At 44.8% G+C, this 17,781-nt stretch overlaps 1 protein-coding gene across 1 annotated transcript in view; it reads left to right on the forward strand.

The window, feature by feature from the left end:
* DSCAM (DS cell adhesion molecule) overlaps positions 1–17,781 on the forward strand; it is an 821,125-nt gene that overhangs the window by 669,830 nt on the left and 133,514 nt on the right. The window contains exons 15-16 of the mRNA XM_025379322.1: positions 2,828–2,995; positions 14,564–14,634. Of these exons, the coding sequence (XP_025235107.1) occupies positions 2,828–2,995; positions 14,564–14,634 (239 nt within the window). The remainder of the gene's footprint in view (positions 1–2,827; positions 2,996–14,563; positions 14,635–17,781) is intronic.

Raw genomic sequence — 17,781 nt, forward strand, 5'->3', positions numbered from 1 at the left:
TATGAGTGTCCATGACTGCAGTCCCTTACACCAAGCTGTGGCATCCTGCCCACTCTTTCAATGAATGATTCTGACAACTTCTTCCTAAACCAGGCTGCAACTCTGAGCCTATACAGCCCTCTCAGTCTTCCTGCAAACCCACAGATGGTACAATAATTCTGGGCCAAAGTTTTCTTCTCTTACATTTGACCAAATGATTTCTGTGCATTGTCAACTTGCCAGAAGGTCTTCTAAGCATATGAGATTTTCAGCAGGTGCCTGGAAATACCAAAATCCTGTCTTATTAGGTGTTTTCAGAGACTATGTGGATGTCATACATTATAGAAAAATGACCTTGAGCTTGGAGATAACACAGATGAGGCCAAATCCTGGCCCTTCTTCTTACCAGCTGTGTAACAGGGCTTGAGTTTCTTGACTTTTACTAAGGAAACAAAAACCTTACCTTGGCAGGATGTTGTACAATTTTAATCATATAAAACAGTCTGTCCAAACTATACATCAGAATGACCAAGATAGGGAGTCTTTTTAAAAGCACAGGTTTCTGGGCACCATTCCCCAGAGATTCTGGTTTAGTAGGTCTGAAAGCACAATTATCAAAAAGCCCCAAGGTGCTTCCAATGTGCCCACAGATTTGGGGGCCACAGAAGTCATGTTTTAAAATGCCCAGCACATTGCCCTGATGGGAGGATGAAACCGAAAATTGCGATATAAATATAACTAAAAAGAATGCACCATTAACCAAATAAAGAGGTTCTTAGGAGTAAATCACAAACAGAAATGTATGAATGGACATCCAAGATCTGAAAAGGGCAAGTGTGACTGGGGAGAGTCTGGGAAGGCCACGGACAGGAAGGGTGAGGATGGGCTTTGAAATGGGTCCCCCAGCCCATTGGAGGGAGTGACTGGTAGTTTCTACAGACAGAGAGCAAATGCAGCATCAGAGAGGGTTTGTAAGTCACTGGGAGACTGTTGAACAAGGCAGTGTCACTGAGGTAGGGGCTGAGCTAAAGGAACCTATAGGGCATGGATGTGGAGGTGCCCAGTGACCACCAAGAGGGGACTGTCCTGTCCCTACCCAGGTCCACCATATGCCTTGGATTGGTGTAAGGGACTGTAGTCATGGATACTCATATGCCTCTCCAGGCTGCCCGCCAACTCCCAGACAAAAACCTCCAGTGAAGATGGCTGTATCTTCATTGGCCCCATCAGTTCCAGAAACTTCCATGTTGCCTGGGCAAAGGCATCAACCACCACAACTGCCTACTTCCTCCCGGGGCTACTTAGCAAATGTCTCTGCATCTTGCGGCACCTGGCATTCCTCCTCATCCTCCTAAACATCTCTGCAGAAGCCTGGCTTTCTCTCTGTGCGACAAGGCTCATAGGTGTGTGCCATTTCATTGCTATAAAATTTCCTCTCCTCATTTGTCTTCTATTGAATCACATTCTTCTCCTCGTCAATTTTTTTCCAACTCTTTCTATTTCATGTTTTTCCACCTCTAATCTTGACCTCAAATATGCTTTTTCTTTGTCAACTGCAATATTCATTGTCAGCTTCTATTAGGTTCCATTCTCTGAGAAGTTAAAGTATTCAAAAGCATTCTTTACGCCACATATTTTTCTTCAATTCCAGAAAATATCTTGCATTTATGTTTAACACTGGACAGAGAAGTCCCCTAAACTGCCATACTCACCCTTAGTGTGACAAAGTGATTGACCCCATTCCCAAGACTCAGAGGTCCGTGTATTTGTGGTTTATTTGTTCATCTAGTAAACATTCATGTACTGTTTGTCTACTGTGAGCCAGGCACTGTGCTAGCACTCGGGATAAAAGACTGTGTATGGCCAGCATGGTCTCTGCCCTCCTGGAGTTTAAAGTCCAGCAGGGAACACAGATTCAGATTATCCACGGAGGACTTACTTGTGTGGTCATCACCACCAAGGCAGACCCTGAGGAGGGTGGGAATATGTAGGCACCATCTCTGTCTTCTGTCCTGGGGACTCCTCTGTTCATCCCCCTAGCCAACACCAGCTGTCGACCACCCACCTGCAATCAACAACTGCCCAAACCCTTTTGATATAAGAACCATGTATTGACATTCCCATCCTTGCTTGAAACCTGAAAATCACCAGATACAAAATGTCATAGATTCAGTGATAACATTTCACATGAAGCAGGTGCTGCTGTTATAATTAGCTGTGGTTGAAAAATAATTCCTACAACCAAGGATTTGGCACTAAATGATTTCAAAAAATAGAATTGAAAAATATGTTTGGTAATCAGGATTTATTCTGGAAATGGAGATTGGTTTGTATGGGATTATCTTATTTTTAACACACTCTATTTGGAGAGGAAAGGATCTGGTATGGCTTGAAGTTTTGCTGGTTTTCAAATGCCTTTTAGAACCAGGGGTTTTGGGGGGACTCAGGGGTACTATCCAAACCATAGTTCATTGTACTGTCCCATGCAATGAGTGCTTACGGTGACTATTGTCCATTCCACTAACCTGAGCTTCGCCACTGGAATTTGTCTTCTGAGATCTCCCCCAGTCGGCTGCTCTGTGCTTCCTCCATCGCCCCTCCCTGAACTCGGCTGGCTCGTTGCCCCATGTCCCTCGCAGCGTGAATAGTGAGTGTGGGATGTCACATCCCCTCTGATGGCCAACTCTGCCAGAAAGCTGGGAACATTGCATTGAGAAATCACTTTGAGTGTAATTTTTCTTTCTTTCCGTCTTTTTTTTTTTTTTAATTCCTGCTTGTGAACTTTCAAAGGCAGAGGAAAAAAACTCACATCTCTATCTCTTCTTTTTTGAAAAACAAAACCCAAAAGACTCCTGGGATTCTGCTCAGAGAACCAAAGATGTTTCCCCTCAGCTGAACTCGGCCACCATCATTGATATCCACCCTTCCTCCACCTACAGCATCCGCATGTACGCCAAGAACCGGATTGGCAAGAGCGAGCCCAGCAACGAGCTCACCATCACGGCGGACGAGGCAGGTACGTGGGACCGGGCGGAATCTTGCTCCAGAGGAGCCCGGGAGCTAACTCTTGAGGGCTCAGATGCTTAAATGCAGAAGCAGACCTTTGCCCGTGCTAGGCGGAGATCTTTGATGCGTGCTCTCCGTAGTTCTGTGCCCTGTAAAAAACGCAGACAGCGCTCTGCATCTTACTTTGAAGGCACTGCTCTTCAAATAGGATTTAGTTCAAGTTTCCCATATCCAAGACTTAAAAGAAAGACGTATGAGGCTAACAATCTGGTGAGATTCAAAGAATCATGCAGTTTTACAATTCCTTTATTTGGACACATGGAATCCAGGTTGATAGGAGAACCGTGAGTGTGTTTCTTTCCTGAGACCCTGTGAAGTCCAGTGTGGGAGGAAGCAGTAACGCTTAACTAGGAAGCTGCAAGCGTGCTTACCGTGCAGGAGATGTGGGAAGGGGAACAGATTATTTTATTGACTAGAAACATCAATATTTAAAAATAATGTTTTTACTCTTTTTTCTGTTGCAAATAACATTATATTTAGTGTTACAAATTCAGAAGATAGAAATAAGCATTGTGGAGAAGGCAAAACGGCTTCCATCATTTTCCCACCTAGAGCTAACCCAGAAACAGGCAGTGATAACTGGCTAAATAATTTCATCACCCACACACGCACATGCCCACAGACACGCACCAGTGTATACACACCTCTTAACACACTGTGGGCCACTCATGTTTCCTAGGGATGAAATTAACAGGTGCGCAGAGAACTGAGCAATGAGGCAATGGTCCGTGAATGCTGGTTGTCAACCTGCCTCCTGGCAGGAGGAGAGGAAGCCACCGTGCTTGGGTTTCTCCCAGGATGAAAAATAAGGAGCGCATGCCTGGCTCATTTATTGGAGGGAAAGAGTGTCCAGCCCCCAAACCTGCCTCCTCTTTTCCTGCCCACCGTCAGAGCAATCAGCCACTCCCTACTGTATGGAAGATGTCAGCTTAGTCTCAGGTCCCTATTTTTCCATCACTAAGATTAAGGTGATTGCCATACCCAGATGGCTAACAGAAGAACAGAGGTTTGTTCCAACTTTCAGCAGAGATTGATCTTGGCTTCCTTCCCACCACCTCATCTCTGCTACCTCTATTAACAGCATCCCAAATAGAAATCAAGCTTATGTATCTCTTAAATACTTCTTTACAATTTGTAGTGATATCTCTCACCACATGTTTAACAAATCTCGTATTGCCAAATGGCTCAATTATTTTCAAGTTTTCATTAGTATAAACACCACTACAATGAACATCCTGGTGGTATATCTTTTGCCATCTCCAAGATCATTTTCTTAGATTAAATCCTAAGAAGTCAGATGGTTGGATCAATAAAATGCAACATTTTCACTCTTCTGGTATCTGTAATCAATGTTGTCTTCAAGAGAATAGGTTAAAATGTACAACTCTTCCTGAACTGCAGAGGAATGCCCATTTCTCAATGTCGGAAGACGTCAGTTCTTGAACATTGTTTTCAAGAGTGAGTGACAGAAGACCTTTATGCTGAAGTGCCTGAGAGTGAGCCATTTCTGAGACTTGGATTCTCTGTATGATTTCTCATCTGCAAAATGGACATTATGATGCCTTTCTGCTCCTTACACAGACGTATCTTATCATTGAAAAAAATCTCAAGCTCTAAAAATACTTTGCATGTCTCAGAAATAAGTGGGAAATAAGTGTTAATCTGCTCCTGCAAAAATAGAATTGTATTTAATTATGTATGTAAACAACCCACTAACTTCCTCAGATCCCTGGCATTTCATTACGCTGGGTACTTAGGGAAACTAAGCTGTCCCCATCCTTCAGCCCAAAATGTCATCTCTGACTTCCTGCTCAATCTTCTCCATCCCACTCGAGCGCTTTTCTAATCCTGCTCCATCCCAGCCACCTCCTCAGGATAGCAGCATTTTTCCGGTGATGTATTTTGCACCTGCTTTTCTGATTGCCATTATTAATGCTGCTGTTGTTGCTTTTTTCTTCGTTTCCTCTGTGACCTCTGCTGCGGCTGGCAGTTGCCATGGCAGCAGCTCTCTCCCTGCCAGAAGGCCAGGTGAACAGCCTCTGGGGTGCTGGTCTGCAGGGCAGCTGCCTGGCACGTCTGCAGACAGATGCAGACTCCTCCTCTTTGGTTCCCGGGCTGACCTTTTGTATTCTATCTGGGTGCTGGCTGTGGCAGCCCCACACAGCCCCTCTCCTTTAATATTCAGAGGAGCTAAGGGGAAGGAAAGGGAAAGAGCAGGTTCCAGAAATGGAAAGCTACAGCAGAGAACTTGTCTTTGTCTTGGTTCATAGGTTTGCATGACTGAAATTAAAAAATCAATTTCCTGTGTGTAACTTACCTAGAATGGGTGCTCTGGCCAAACGCATCCCATTAGAGTGTTCAGCAGGGGCTGTAGACACTGCTGCCCCTTCCCAGCAGGCAAACCCAAAGGCACATCATTTTAGCAGCTGTAGCTGTCTTGAGATGACCTTGTCCCACTGCTCCCTTACTCCTCATGTGGGTGCCTCCAAAAGCTGTTGCCCACTCACTTTTACTGTAATGTAGTACTTGGGCACACGAGGATGCCTCCCCGGTGCTACTGCTTTGCAGCGACACTCAATGACTCCCCAGAGCCCCATGCCCAGCACGGACCTGCCTTTGCATGCTCCCACACCTCTATTGTTGTGCTTCTTCCCCTGTGTGGAAGGCACTACAGGCTCCATGTCCCCTTTTCTGTGCTCTTCCTTGAAAAGCCTAGTTCAAGGATGCCTTCCTCCCTGGTGCAATGCCTTTTTCCATCTCCCGGGTATAGTTGGGACTCCTCAGCTCAGCACAGAAGAGGGATTTTGCTGACAGTAGCCTTTGAGGTATATCATTATGTCTTCATGGACCCTGCTGTCCATGATGATATGCCACCTGATGTGGAGGGGCTGTGGCCCCCTCCACAATTCTGTCCCTTGTGTGTGTCTGGCATAAGGGAGATGAACGTATGAGATGAACATTTATAAACGTTATTCACAGTATTGCCTTTAGAATGGGTGTCGCAATGAGCAGAGTACGTGTGTGTGCGTGTGTGTGCACGTGTGTGTGTGTGTGTGTTGAGAAAATATATCCTGGATTAAACCCACAGTGAAATTCTGAAGGGTGCCCTGGTCTGAATGTTCATGCCTTCCCTTTCAAATTAATATCTTGAAACCTAATTCCTAATGCAATAATATTAAGAAGTGGGTCAGAAGTTACCCCTTCTGCCCTGGGAGGACACAGGAGGAAGGCACCATCTATGAACCAGAAGAATAAGCCTTCACCAGATACCAAATCTGGCATCTTGATCTTGGAATTCTTAACCTCTAGAAATAAATTTCTGTAAGAAATAAACTTCTGAGCCAGGTGCAGTGGTTCACACCTGTAATCCCAGCACTTTGGGAGGCTGAGGCAGGGGGATCACTTGAGGTCAGGAGTTCGAGACCAGCCTGGCCAACATGGCCAAACCACATCTCTACTAAAAATACAAAAAAAAAAAAAAAAATTAGCCATGCATTGTGGCACATGCCTGTAATCCCAGCTACTTGGGAGGCTGAAGCAGGAGAATCACTTGAACCCTGGAGGGGGAGGTTGTAGTGAGCTGAGGTCGTGCCACTGCACTTCAGCCTGGACAACAGAGTGAGACTCCTTGTCAAAAAAAGAAAAGGAAATAAACTCCTGTTGTGTGTAAGTCATGCAGGTTAGTGTACTTTGTTATAGCAGCCCCAAAAGACTAAGGCAAGAACTTCATGCAGAAAAGTAGAGAAAGATGAAAGATAGAAGAGGAAGGCCGAGGCGAAAGAAGACGGGGGAAGAATACAGCCCCCATCAGAGCTCCAGTGACCAACCATGAAATAGCTGCATCTGGGGTTCGAGGTGCTCTCCCCAAATCCTGATGGAATAGGGCATATTCCAGACCATAAGCTGCAGCCCATGACAAACCAGGCCTGTGGATATGAGTCAGCTTAGTGTTGTGCAAAACTTTTTAATTCAGTGTTAATTTTTTAAATCTGGAAATTTCAGCTGAAAATCTAAATTTTGAGTTGCTCTTGAGTTCCTGCTTGGCAGCAATGAGCTGGAGTTAAGCATGGAGTGGCCACCCCAGAGGCTGACCATACACCCTCAGTGAGCCATAGTTCCCATCCTCCATTCATTGAAGGGTCAGCACACTACAGTCGGTGAGCCAGATTTCACTTACAGACCTTGAACTAAGCATAGTTTTTATATCTTAAAAAAAAAAAAGAATAACATGGGCCCATAAAGCCCAAAATTTGTACTATCTGAGTCTTTATAGAAATGTTTATGGATCTCTGATGAAGTCTGGCCACCATGGGAAGTTGAGTTTTAGATTTCTGCTGTATCCACTGCAAAGCTTAGTGAGGAAGGGATTTCTGCCATTGGCATAGTGTCCCTACCTAATGTTGGGAAATCACATTGCTCCAACCCCAAACTACTGAGTTTATTTGCATGTGAAAGTGCATGAAGCATTATCACACCACTTTAATACACTTGACCTCAGAGAATAGCCATGAAGCCAAGGCCACACCATTCAGCACAGTCTTCACGGTTTCCCCAACCCCCCCAGCACCAGCAGCCCCCACAACAAAGGAGCAGTCAAGAGAGTAAGTGACACAGTCGGAGTTAACAAGATCAGCTGTTAATGGACCCGAAGTGTGTCTCTTTGATGCAGATCAGCCACGTGACACGTGACCTTCACAGCTGACCCTTGCTTCAGACCAACTTCCCCATTAGCAGCTGCCCTCTGCAGGTCGTGAGTCACTTAGTGCCTTGTGACCGAGTTTGGGGTGGCTGCCCCCTTCATTATTTTCACTGTAAATCTATGCATAGAACGTGCAGCTTCAATTAGTGGGCGCTCGTTGAAACGCCACTGAATTTGACAGACCATCAGAGAATGGAAGGTGTGGATTATGGAAGGGTCACGACGCAGAGTCGCTGGGTTTCCAAGGAATCTGGCACTACGTTAAGTCCTTGCCTCATCTTTCCTCCCATTCCAGGGCAGCAGCTGTGATCTGGAAGAAGAGTTTCCTATGCTCTGAGCTGGGGCGGAGGGGAGAGGATGGAATGAGGGCAGAAGGAATAAAAGTCAGGAACATGTGAAACAAACATAGGGCTAGCTGTGCTCATTAGCTCAGAGGGTGGCATCAATGTGTTCTTCAGTAAGAGTCAAATGCACGGCGTTCACTCAGCGAGAAGAGCCGAGCACACCCCATGCCCAACCAGGCCCTCAGCGATCTGCTTCTGTAGATTTTTGTCATTCTCCTCCATCCTGGGTTTGAAGAAATTTTGGAAATTAAACCTAAAGAAAGTTATTGGCCTTCTTGCTATCCCTCATACACATTGTGTGTACCCCTGTCTGCTATCCTGAAATGTTCTGGAACAGTTCTGGAATGTTCTGAAATGTTCTGGAACAGTTCTGGAATGTTCTGAAATGTTCTTCCTTTCTTCCCTTACCGCTTTCAAACATTATTCTCCAAGAATCCGATCCTGGCCACCCTATTAAAATCCATCCCGCTGCCCACTCCACTGGGTCCCCTTCCTCCCTTACCACTCTCCTTCTACCAGTTGCTTGTATCACCAGCCGGTGTACTGTATAAGTTGTTGACTTATTTTGCTTATAGTCTGTTTTGATCCCATCCCACCAGGACAGGTGGAGTTGTCTGTTCTGCTCACTCACTGCTGTATCCCAGGCACCTGGAATGGTGTTTAGCACGTAGGATATGCTAATTAAATAAGTAAGTTAAATCAATGAGCCATTTATTTAATAAATAGTTATTACATGACTTCATCCTTTCCCCATCTGGGCACCAGCTATTCTTTGTCATACTTTGATTTTTACTAAACACCGTCTTGGTTCCCTTTGTCCAACACAGAGCATGCCTCTCACCCACCCACCCAACTCCTGTAGAAGACAAATGTGTGTTTGTAGAATTGTACAGCTGCTCCTCACTACTTTTCAAAAATTTATATATTTTTTCTACTTTTGTATCCTGGTCTTTGCCTAGTTTAGGACCTGGCACATAGAAGGCAAATCTCCCATTCAGAACCAGAGGCAAAAACGTGGGAGTGGTTCCCACTGGGGTGATTGAGCCCATATCAATCAATGATGAGGCCCCAAGATGCTGGTTAAAGCCAAGATATAGAGACAGGGAGGAGAGTATTTTGGAGCAGAATGGAGCACCGAGGCTTGAGTCTCAGATCTGGGAAGGACACAGGAGCTGCTGGGCAGCCAGAGGCTGTCCAGCTGGGGAGGGACAGGGACAGAGCCAGCGTAGCCAGGAAGGATCAGGACAGGGAAGCACAGCAGAGATCCATGCATTTGGCAATCAGGAGACGCCTGTCATCCCTGTGTTTCAGCCACACAGAATGAATTGCCCTGCCTTTTACCTTTGCAAGTATAATAGAGATTATAAAGATAGTCTTTACTTATTACTGCTTTACAGATTGAAGAGTTTTGACTTTTGTAGAAATGCAGAGTTTATTTTGGAAAATAACTTTTTTTTTTTTGAGATGGAGTCTTGCTCTATTGCCCAGGCTGAAGTGCAATGGCACAATCTCAGCTCGCTGCAACCTCCGCCTCCTGGGTTCAAGCAGTTATCCTGCCTCAGCCTCTCTAGTAGCTGGGATTGTGGGCATGCACCACTGCACCCAGCTTATTTTTGTATTTTTAGTAGAGACCATGTTTCACCATGTTGGCCAGGCTGGTCTTGAGCTCCTGACCTCAGGTGATCTGCCCACTCCAGCCTTCCAAAGTTCTGGGATTATAGGTGTGAGCCACTGTGCCCAGCCTTGGAAAATCACCTTCACCTCTAGCCTTCTCCATCCCCAGGAAATAAGCTAAATATTCAGGATGGGGCTAGGGGGTGGGGAAACCAATTCTGCTTTCTCTATATATTACATTTGAAACCATGTAAGTAAATTCTTAAATGTCCAATGTCAACACATTTTTCAAATTTAGTTAAATAAATGGATATACCTAATGATTGATGCTTAATACATTTTGCATTGGAAACTCAATTAGCTTTGGATTGTAATTTTATAGGCATCATTGGCAGTGAGATGAGAACCTGTGAAAAAATTACAGCTCAGGAGTTATACAGAAAGCAATAAAATTCTTAAAGGAGGCAAATTTTGTATAATTTAAAACATATTTAAAGTAATGTTTTAGAGACATAGTAGAAAACTTAGTGTCCTTTGTAAAACACAAGCAAACAGAAAACCTTCCTAACGATATTGGGCATAGCCATAATGTGTGTTTGTATAACTTAAATTCTTTTGGTTTGTCTAGACTGTTTTCATCACTTTTTTTTTAAGAGGAGGGATCCAAATGCTCTCACTTCAGGGAACAGGCAGAACAGTAAATATATTACCGACAAATCATGGCAGCATTGGTAGGTTAAGTAATTAAGCTGTTACATTCTTACAAACAAGTCTGTCCTGGATACAAGAACTGTACCCCCTCTCCTCTTCAGTGGGGACCTTCATAAAACACCAGACCTGGGCCTGGCATGGTGGCTCACACCTGTAATCCCAGCACTTTGGGAGGCTGAGGCGCATGGATCACTTGAGGCCAGGAGTTCGAGACCAGCCTGGGAAACATGGCAAAACCCCATCTCTACTAAAAATACAAAAGTCAGCCAGGAATGGTGGCATACACCTGTAATCCCAGCTACTTGGGAGACTGAAGCAGGAGAATCGCTTGAACCTGGGCTGTAGAGGTTGCAGTGAGCTGAGATCATACCACTGCATTCTAGCCTGGGCGACAGAGTGAGACCCTGTCTCACGAAACATAAATACCAGACCAGATTGGAAAAGCAAGTTATTCCCAATTCATGATTACATTATGGAATGTGTGCTTTTGGATAGAATTGAGGACATTCTTGTAAACACTATGGTGGCACCTTTGGTGTAATTATGAATATATCTCAACTGGAAAATCAAGACTGCAACTCTTGTCTGCCATCTTTCTGAGAGGACCAAACCAAAGGCCACGCCCCAGGGAGCCGGAGGATTCAGGATGAGACAGTGCCCCTGACATTGCCCCCAATTCCTAACAAACTAGCTTCTTGTTAAATTCAGTTAAGGGTAACTAAATTAAAGTAACGCAGCCTCAGTATAGCTGTCAGACTCAAAAATCATTTTTCAAGGATTTTTGTGGAAAACGGCGTGCTTTTCATTGGGCACAGAATTATCCCTGTGTGAGGGAAATCCATTCCATGAGTTTTTATTGAATTTGATGTCCAAAGTTTCCTGCCTAAGAGCTTGACCCCATGTGCAAGAAATTGGGTACAGAGCCTTAACAATAATTACCACCATTAGCTGGAAGCCAGCCTCTCCCTCAGTTCCTGTTCTGTCCTGGACTTTAACTTCAGTTCTAGCAGAGCCTTTGCGCTTTTGGAATTAATAGATCTGAGAGGCTGCAGCACTCCAGACTGCTAGTTGTCCCCGGACCTGCTGAGGAGAGGGATGCATGCTCAGCATTTCAGCATCTACAAATTGCTTTACCCGTTCAAAGTAAGGACTCACTCTGGGCTCAGTTCCTGGTGCCATGTAGAATCTGCTGGGTGACCAGAGACATGCAAAGACAGACACACAGATGTATACGCACACTACAGGGACAGGTCCCCAGGCCCAGGCAGGGATTAAACTGCAGCAGGAGGCCCACAGACATGGGCAGCAAACCCTGATGGAGGGAGAAGAAAGCTCCAGGGAAAAGGTTGGGATCTACCCAGGGGTCCCATGTGTTTTGAACATGGCTGGGACATGGTTCATAAGGAGTGTGCAGAACAAAAGCATGGAGAGGACAGCGAGGTGCCATCTGGGAGCAGAAAATTACTAGGATGGGTGAACAGTGTGAATTGTGCTCTGGGGCCATGTCCCTTTTAAAAGAGTACAATAGAGACCAGAATTAATCTTTAGAAACTAAATAGAAACTGTCACCAGGCATAGAAGTGGCGTGGAAGTGGGGCAGCAGACTGAGAGATAGGGATGCCCATAAGGGCGATGGTGGAGAAAGCAGAGGACAGGGGCCATTTGGAACAGATGCCAGGGACAGCATCAGCAAGTGTGTGAATGAGGGGCGCAGGGAACAAGCAGCCCAGAGATCTAACCCCCATCTCCTCTCTCTCTCCAGCTCTTGCCTTTTAACACCTTTGTTTTAATTATGAATACATCTTAACTGGAAAATTGAGGCCGCAATATCCCCGTTTCCTTTCGAACTCATATTTCTAAACCATACAAACCATATATTCTGGAGAATCCGCTTGGTTTCTTGGCATTCTTAGAGCATCATTCTCTCCCAGTCTCGCCAGCCCCAACCTGCGGAATCAGCTTCCTTCTTGGTCCTCAGCGCGCGGACGGAGCTGTGGAGTCCCATTATCCTCTTGGAGTAGCAATCCCTGCGTCTTAGAGCACTGACTCCTGGGGAGGACCACTTTGATAGAGCGCCTTAGTGCCCTAAGACACAGGGTGCACCCTTTTCTATAGACCATAGCCATTTTCCAAGCCTTTGTTTTGTTCCTAAAGCCCATAACTCTCTCCTTCATGTTCCCATTCTGATTTCCTGCTTGGCTTATTGTCCTATTGTTGAGAAAAGCAGCAATCAGATTTCAACCTGTTTCTTTCAACCAGTAAGTTTACCTGTGTCTGCCCTCACCTGGCTTCCCTCAACCAGTAAGCCTACCTAAGGCCTTCCATAGCTCTGCCCTCCTCCCATCTCAGAGGTGTTTGTTCCTATGCCGGACTCACTCCATAGCCTGTATCTTCTGCCCTCTTCAGTTTCTGCCAGGACATTCATTATTTCTTCAAGTTTACCTTTCGTTGTTAAATTTCTCCCATTTGCTTCCCCCATTTAAAAACACTTAATGATAATTATATTATGATTATAATTTCTTATATTTACTGAACATATTGTTTTCATAACAACCCTGTGATACAAATTCTATTGGTCCATTATATAGAGAGAAAAATGGAGTCACAGACAAGCTAAGTAACCCGCAAAAAAAGCACACAGCTAACAAGTGATACAACCAGAATGTGGACTTGGACAAAAAAAACTCAAATGGCCATCAGCTTAGCAGCTACATCATGATACTACTCAGAACTTGCTCTTCTGTTATAAAAAAGAAAGCCAGCTTTCCTTGGTCATGCCCTTCCCCAGTCTACCCTTTATCTTTAAAGTATCTTCACTTTCCTGTTACTTCCAAACTCTCCAAAATGAATTCATATTCACTACTTCTGCTTTCTTATTTCCCGTGTGCCATACAACCTTTTGCAAATGTCCACAGAACTGGCTTTCTGTAGTTCTGCAGTGATCTCAAAATTGTCAATCCAAAAACGTGTTTTAATCTAAAGGACTCTTTCCCTCTGATCTCTGTGTCGTCATTTGCTTCTGCTTCTCAGAAGACACCTGTTTACCTGCTGCCTTGCATTGCAACCTTCTTTCAGTGTGTGTATCTGATCGCTCTGATTACATTCTGTACTCTTGGTTGGCAAAATGTTTACATCTCTTAGTTCTACACCATGTACCTAGTATATAGCACATTTGCAACACATGCCAATCAGCTCTAACTGGGATGTAATTGGGATTGTCTCTCATTGGCCCGTTGACTTATTGCACACTCAGCGGAAATAGGTTACTTTAAACTGCACACTTTGTTTTCCTCTTCAACATTGCTTCAGCCCTCTATGCTAGAGCCCCTGGTTCACAAGAGTTTTCGTTGTTGTTGTTTGTTTGTTTTGAGACGGAGTCTCACTCTGTCGCCCAGGCTGGAGTGCAGTGGTGCAATCTCAGCTCACTGCAACCTCTGCCTCCCAGGTTCAAGCGATTCTCCTGCCTCAGCCTCCCGAGTAGCTGGGACTACAGGCGCCCACCACCACACCTGGCTGATTTTTTGTATTTTTAGTAGAGACGGGGTTTCGCTGTGTTAGCCAGGATGGTCTCAATCTCCTGATCTTGTGATCCGCCTGCGTTGGCCTCCCAAAGTGCTGGGATTACAGGCGTGAGCCACCACGCCCGGCCACAAGGGTTTTTAATTGAAGAACAAAAGCCATGGAAGACACCCAAAGGCAGAAGAATCTTGATTATTTTTGCCCGAAGTCGTTCTAATCAACTGAGAAACCCCAATACCACATCACTAAGCAAAGCTTCCAGCAGGGAGAGAAGGACCTTCAGTACACACCATAAACAGCATTTTATAAGGGAAATTTTGTTTTGCAACTTTCTGTTGTACCCCTTAACTTGTTCAAACTTGGGATTGATACACGAAGTTGTCTAAGACATGGTGAGAAGGAATACCGTGATAGGTCCTCAAGATTCACGTTTCCAAAGAGCAAATAAACAAAGGCCAAGAGTTGGACACAGTAACTCTACAAAACTGACGTTTCCCACGACCGCTAAAAACTTCTTTCTCTGTGCCAAACATGGGGATGGGATGACTTCGGGGACCACCTTTGGCTGTGTAGGCTTTGATCTGCTCCGGCACGCTTCTCTAACCTGCCTGTGGGTTTTTGGTCCTTACAGCTCCTGACGGTCCACCTCAGGAAGTTCACCTGGAGCCTATATCATCTCAGAGCATCAGGGTCACGTGGAAGGTAAACCCAGCAAACACTTGTATTCCCAGTGCTTTCCCCCCAGGGCGAGCCCTTCACGCCTGTTCAGTGTTCCGACACCAAGACTCTCAAATTTTACAAAACTTAGTTTTTCAAAATTAACTGGAAAGCCCTTTTCCTAAAATGCAGTATTTATACCCACATTTTGAATACTATCACAGCAAATTCTGTATCTCAGAGAATAAAGTGGTTTTATCTTTTTTTTTTTTTTTTTTTTTTTTGCTTGAATCTTGATCAAGGTCCTAAGCAGTGGTCTCTACAGAAATAGTAAAACTGAAGTCCCTGACTTCATGCTCTCATTTCATCCCAGCAAAAATGTTTTCAAATTGCTTTTTTTTAAATGACAAAGCATGTGGTGGCAGACAGTCCACCGAGGTGGCAGGAAACAGGCCAGGTCCTCACTGTGCCACTAACTTGATGTGTTCTCAAGAAAGCCCCTACATTTTCTTGCCAGTGAAGCGAGCTGTTGAATCAACTGACTCCCAGGGCAGTGCTACCCCATGTGTGGCCCATAGAGGCCAACTGGCTGCTGGTTACTTTAGTGTTTGTTGTAAGTAGCTGGGAGAGAAAGAAAGCTTGAGCCACAATGTAAACAATTGCATCACTAAGCACATTGTTTCATTCAACAGCCATGATTTCCATAGCAAACTTCCTCAAGTAAGGAAGCAGTGTTGATTCTGGAGCAAGCTCATCACCAACCACCACTGTTCCATGACCTTCAAGTCAGTAGCATGGCCCTGACCTGGTGGGCCATGGTATTAGTCATCCTCCTGAATGTGCTCTTGGAGATGACTGTCTTAGGCCAAATTCCATTTCATCCAGAATGTTATTATCGAACCAAGAGTTCTGTAAGATTGCATTAACTATCCCAGCTCTGAATTTCTCTCATTGCATGTGATTTTTTTTTTTTCTTATCTCTTTCCTCACCCTTTTTTTTTTTCCTGTGGTGTCAATGGGAGAAGAGGGCAGCCAACAACCACAATGAGGTCTTCACATCACACACCTCTTCTAACCATTGCATCTGTTTTTTTGTTTGATTGTTTGTTTGTTTTCCCTCTAGTGTGGGTTCTTTCATAAGATGACCAGCCTCTGTAACAAAAATGGATTTTCAGTGTTGGGGCGGATACCACCTTTGGTATTACATGCGTTAATGCAGCTCCTTTGTGTCAGCGTTTCTCAACCGCAGTCAATGAGTTGTGTTTCCCGTGGGCAGTGTGATGTGACTGTTTAGCTGCACAGACAGTGCAGGCCGAGGAGTGTGGGGGGCGGTGTCATTGGTCTTTGTGAGCACATTCACCACCTGCAAGCATCACTCACATTGTAGAATAAAGACACTCAGCAAGCCGTAACCCCACACGCATTCCCGCCACTCTACAAATGGAATGCTGACTCACTCTGTCTTGAATGGAAGACTGTGAAGTTTTACCCACTAGCTTTACACATTCTCTTGTGTTTTTCCCTGAAAAAGACCAGGTATTACTATGGCCTCAAAAGCTTTTTGGGTCTTTTGGGTCCTGCATGAGAGAGGTGTCTGTCCACAGAGGATCTAGCTCTTATAACTAAAAATGGAAACTTCTGAGGCTTTAAAAGGCATTGTATCCTTTCTCTCTCTGTAGAAAGCAGCCACAAAAGTCAGTGCATTGCAGTTAAATTTCTTTTTAGTGCCAAAGGATGAACATGTTGTGGGACTATTAAAAGGAAGCCTGGCTTTCATTAGATTGTGAATCAACTGTAATATATTGTTCATGGAGGAGTGCAATCTATCTCTGTAGTGGGCCTTTGTGGCATGGCCTGTCAGCAGGCGGACTTGCCGGTGATCTAACTGACTAATGAGGTAGGGGCTGCCCTGTTACCAGCTTATCATTTCATGTTGGCCTGTTTATATAATGGGCTTTTAAAGGACAACACTGATTCAATCGAATTGGATGCTATTACGTGAAATCTAATGTATGTGTAAGGGACAATATGTTACATACAACATGCCTTTATTTATGGCATAAAATCCAGAATATCTGTTTTGTGTAAGGAGAAAGAAAGAAGGAGAAATAGCGTTAGCCCCAAAGAGGGAGCCCCACATCTGTCAGTCAGAGTGGACATATGCAATCGTGGGAAGTCTAAGGTGGGAGCTCATTCATGGTCACGGATACTGATTGGAAGTAAAAGATGCATTCAATAGAGAGATACAGGGTAAATGAGGAAATAGCTCTGGGGTTTTGGTGGGAAAATAACCATTTAGACTCTAAGCCTTTTAAAGGTAAGGGGCGCTTTGGTGGCCTTTCTCTAACACTGGAGATAGAGATTACATTTATTTAATTATCATTGAACAAGCACTGCTTCTGTAACAACACCCTCTATTGATCAAAATAAGCAACTTTCCCCTTTTATTTTATTTTATTTATTTATTATTTATTTTGAAACAGTCTCACTCTGTCGCCCAGGCTGGAGTGCAGATGGCACAATCTTCGCTCCCTGCAACCTGTGTCTCCCAAGTTCAAGCAATTCTCCTGCCTCAGCCTCCCACGTAGCTGGGATTACAGGCACGCGCCACCACACCCAGCTAATTTTTTTGTATTTTTAGTAGAAACAGGGGTTTTCACCATGTTGGCCAGGTTGGTCTTGAACTCCTGACCTCAAGTGATCCACCCACCTCAGCCTCCCAAAGTGCTGGGATTACAGGTGTGAGCCAGCGCACCCGGCACCCCTTTTATCTTAGTTATTTCTTTCACCAAAGAAGAGCTTCTGATTTTGAAATCTTTCATGTCCAGCAAAGGTTGCTCAGGACCTAGTGAATGCAACCATCCTACATCAGCTACAGCACCCGGATTCAGGCCCCTTACCTTGCCCCACCTTCCCAGGGATTCCTACCCACGCAACAGTTCACAAGTATCATCGTCTTTCTTGTCAGTGTTCCACGGTTTCTAACACGCTCACCTCTCCTGTCCATTCCTGCTCATTTGAGGCTCAGATTGTGCATGACTGACCCTGTGAAAATGGGAATTTCCAAAGTGCAATTAGAGTTTCACCCTCTGTGTTACCCATTGCTCTTGGTGATGGCTCAGCGAGGTCCCCACCCCATGGCTTCTGCAGTCTGTTTCACGTGCATCCCCTCCACTGTTCTGGGAGCTCCTT

Source organism: Theropithecus gelada, chromosome 3 (genome assembly GCF_003255815.1).
Source record: "Theropithecus gelada isolate Dixy chromosome 3, Tgel_1.0, whole genome shotgun sequence".
Classification (NCBI taxonomy): domain Eukaryota; kingdom Metazoa; phylum Chordata; class Mammalia; order Primates; family Cercopithecidae; genus Theropithecus; species Theropithecus gelada.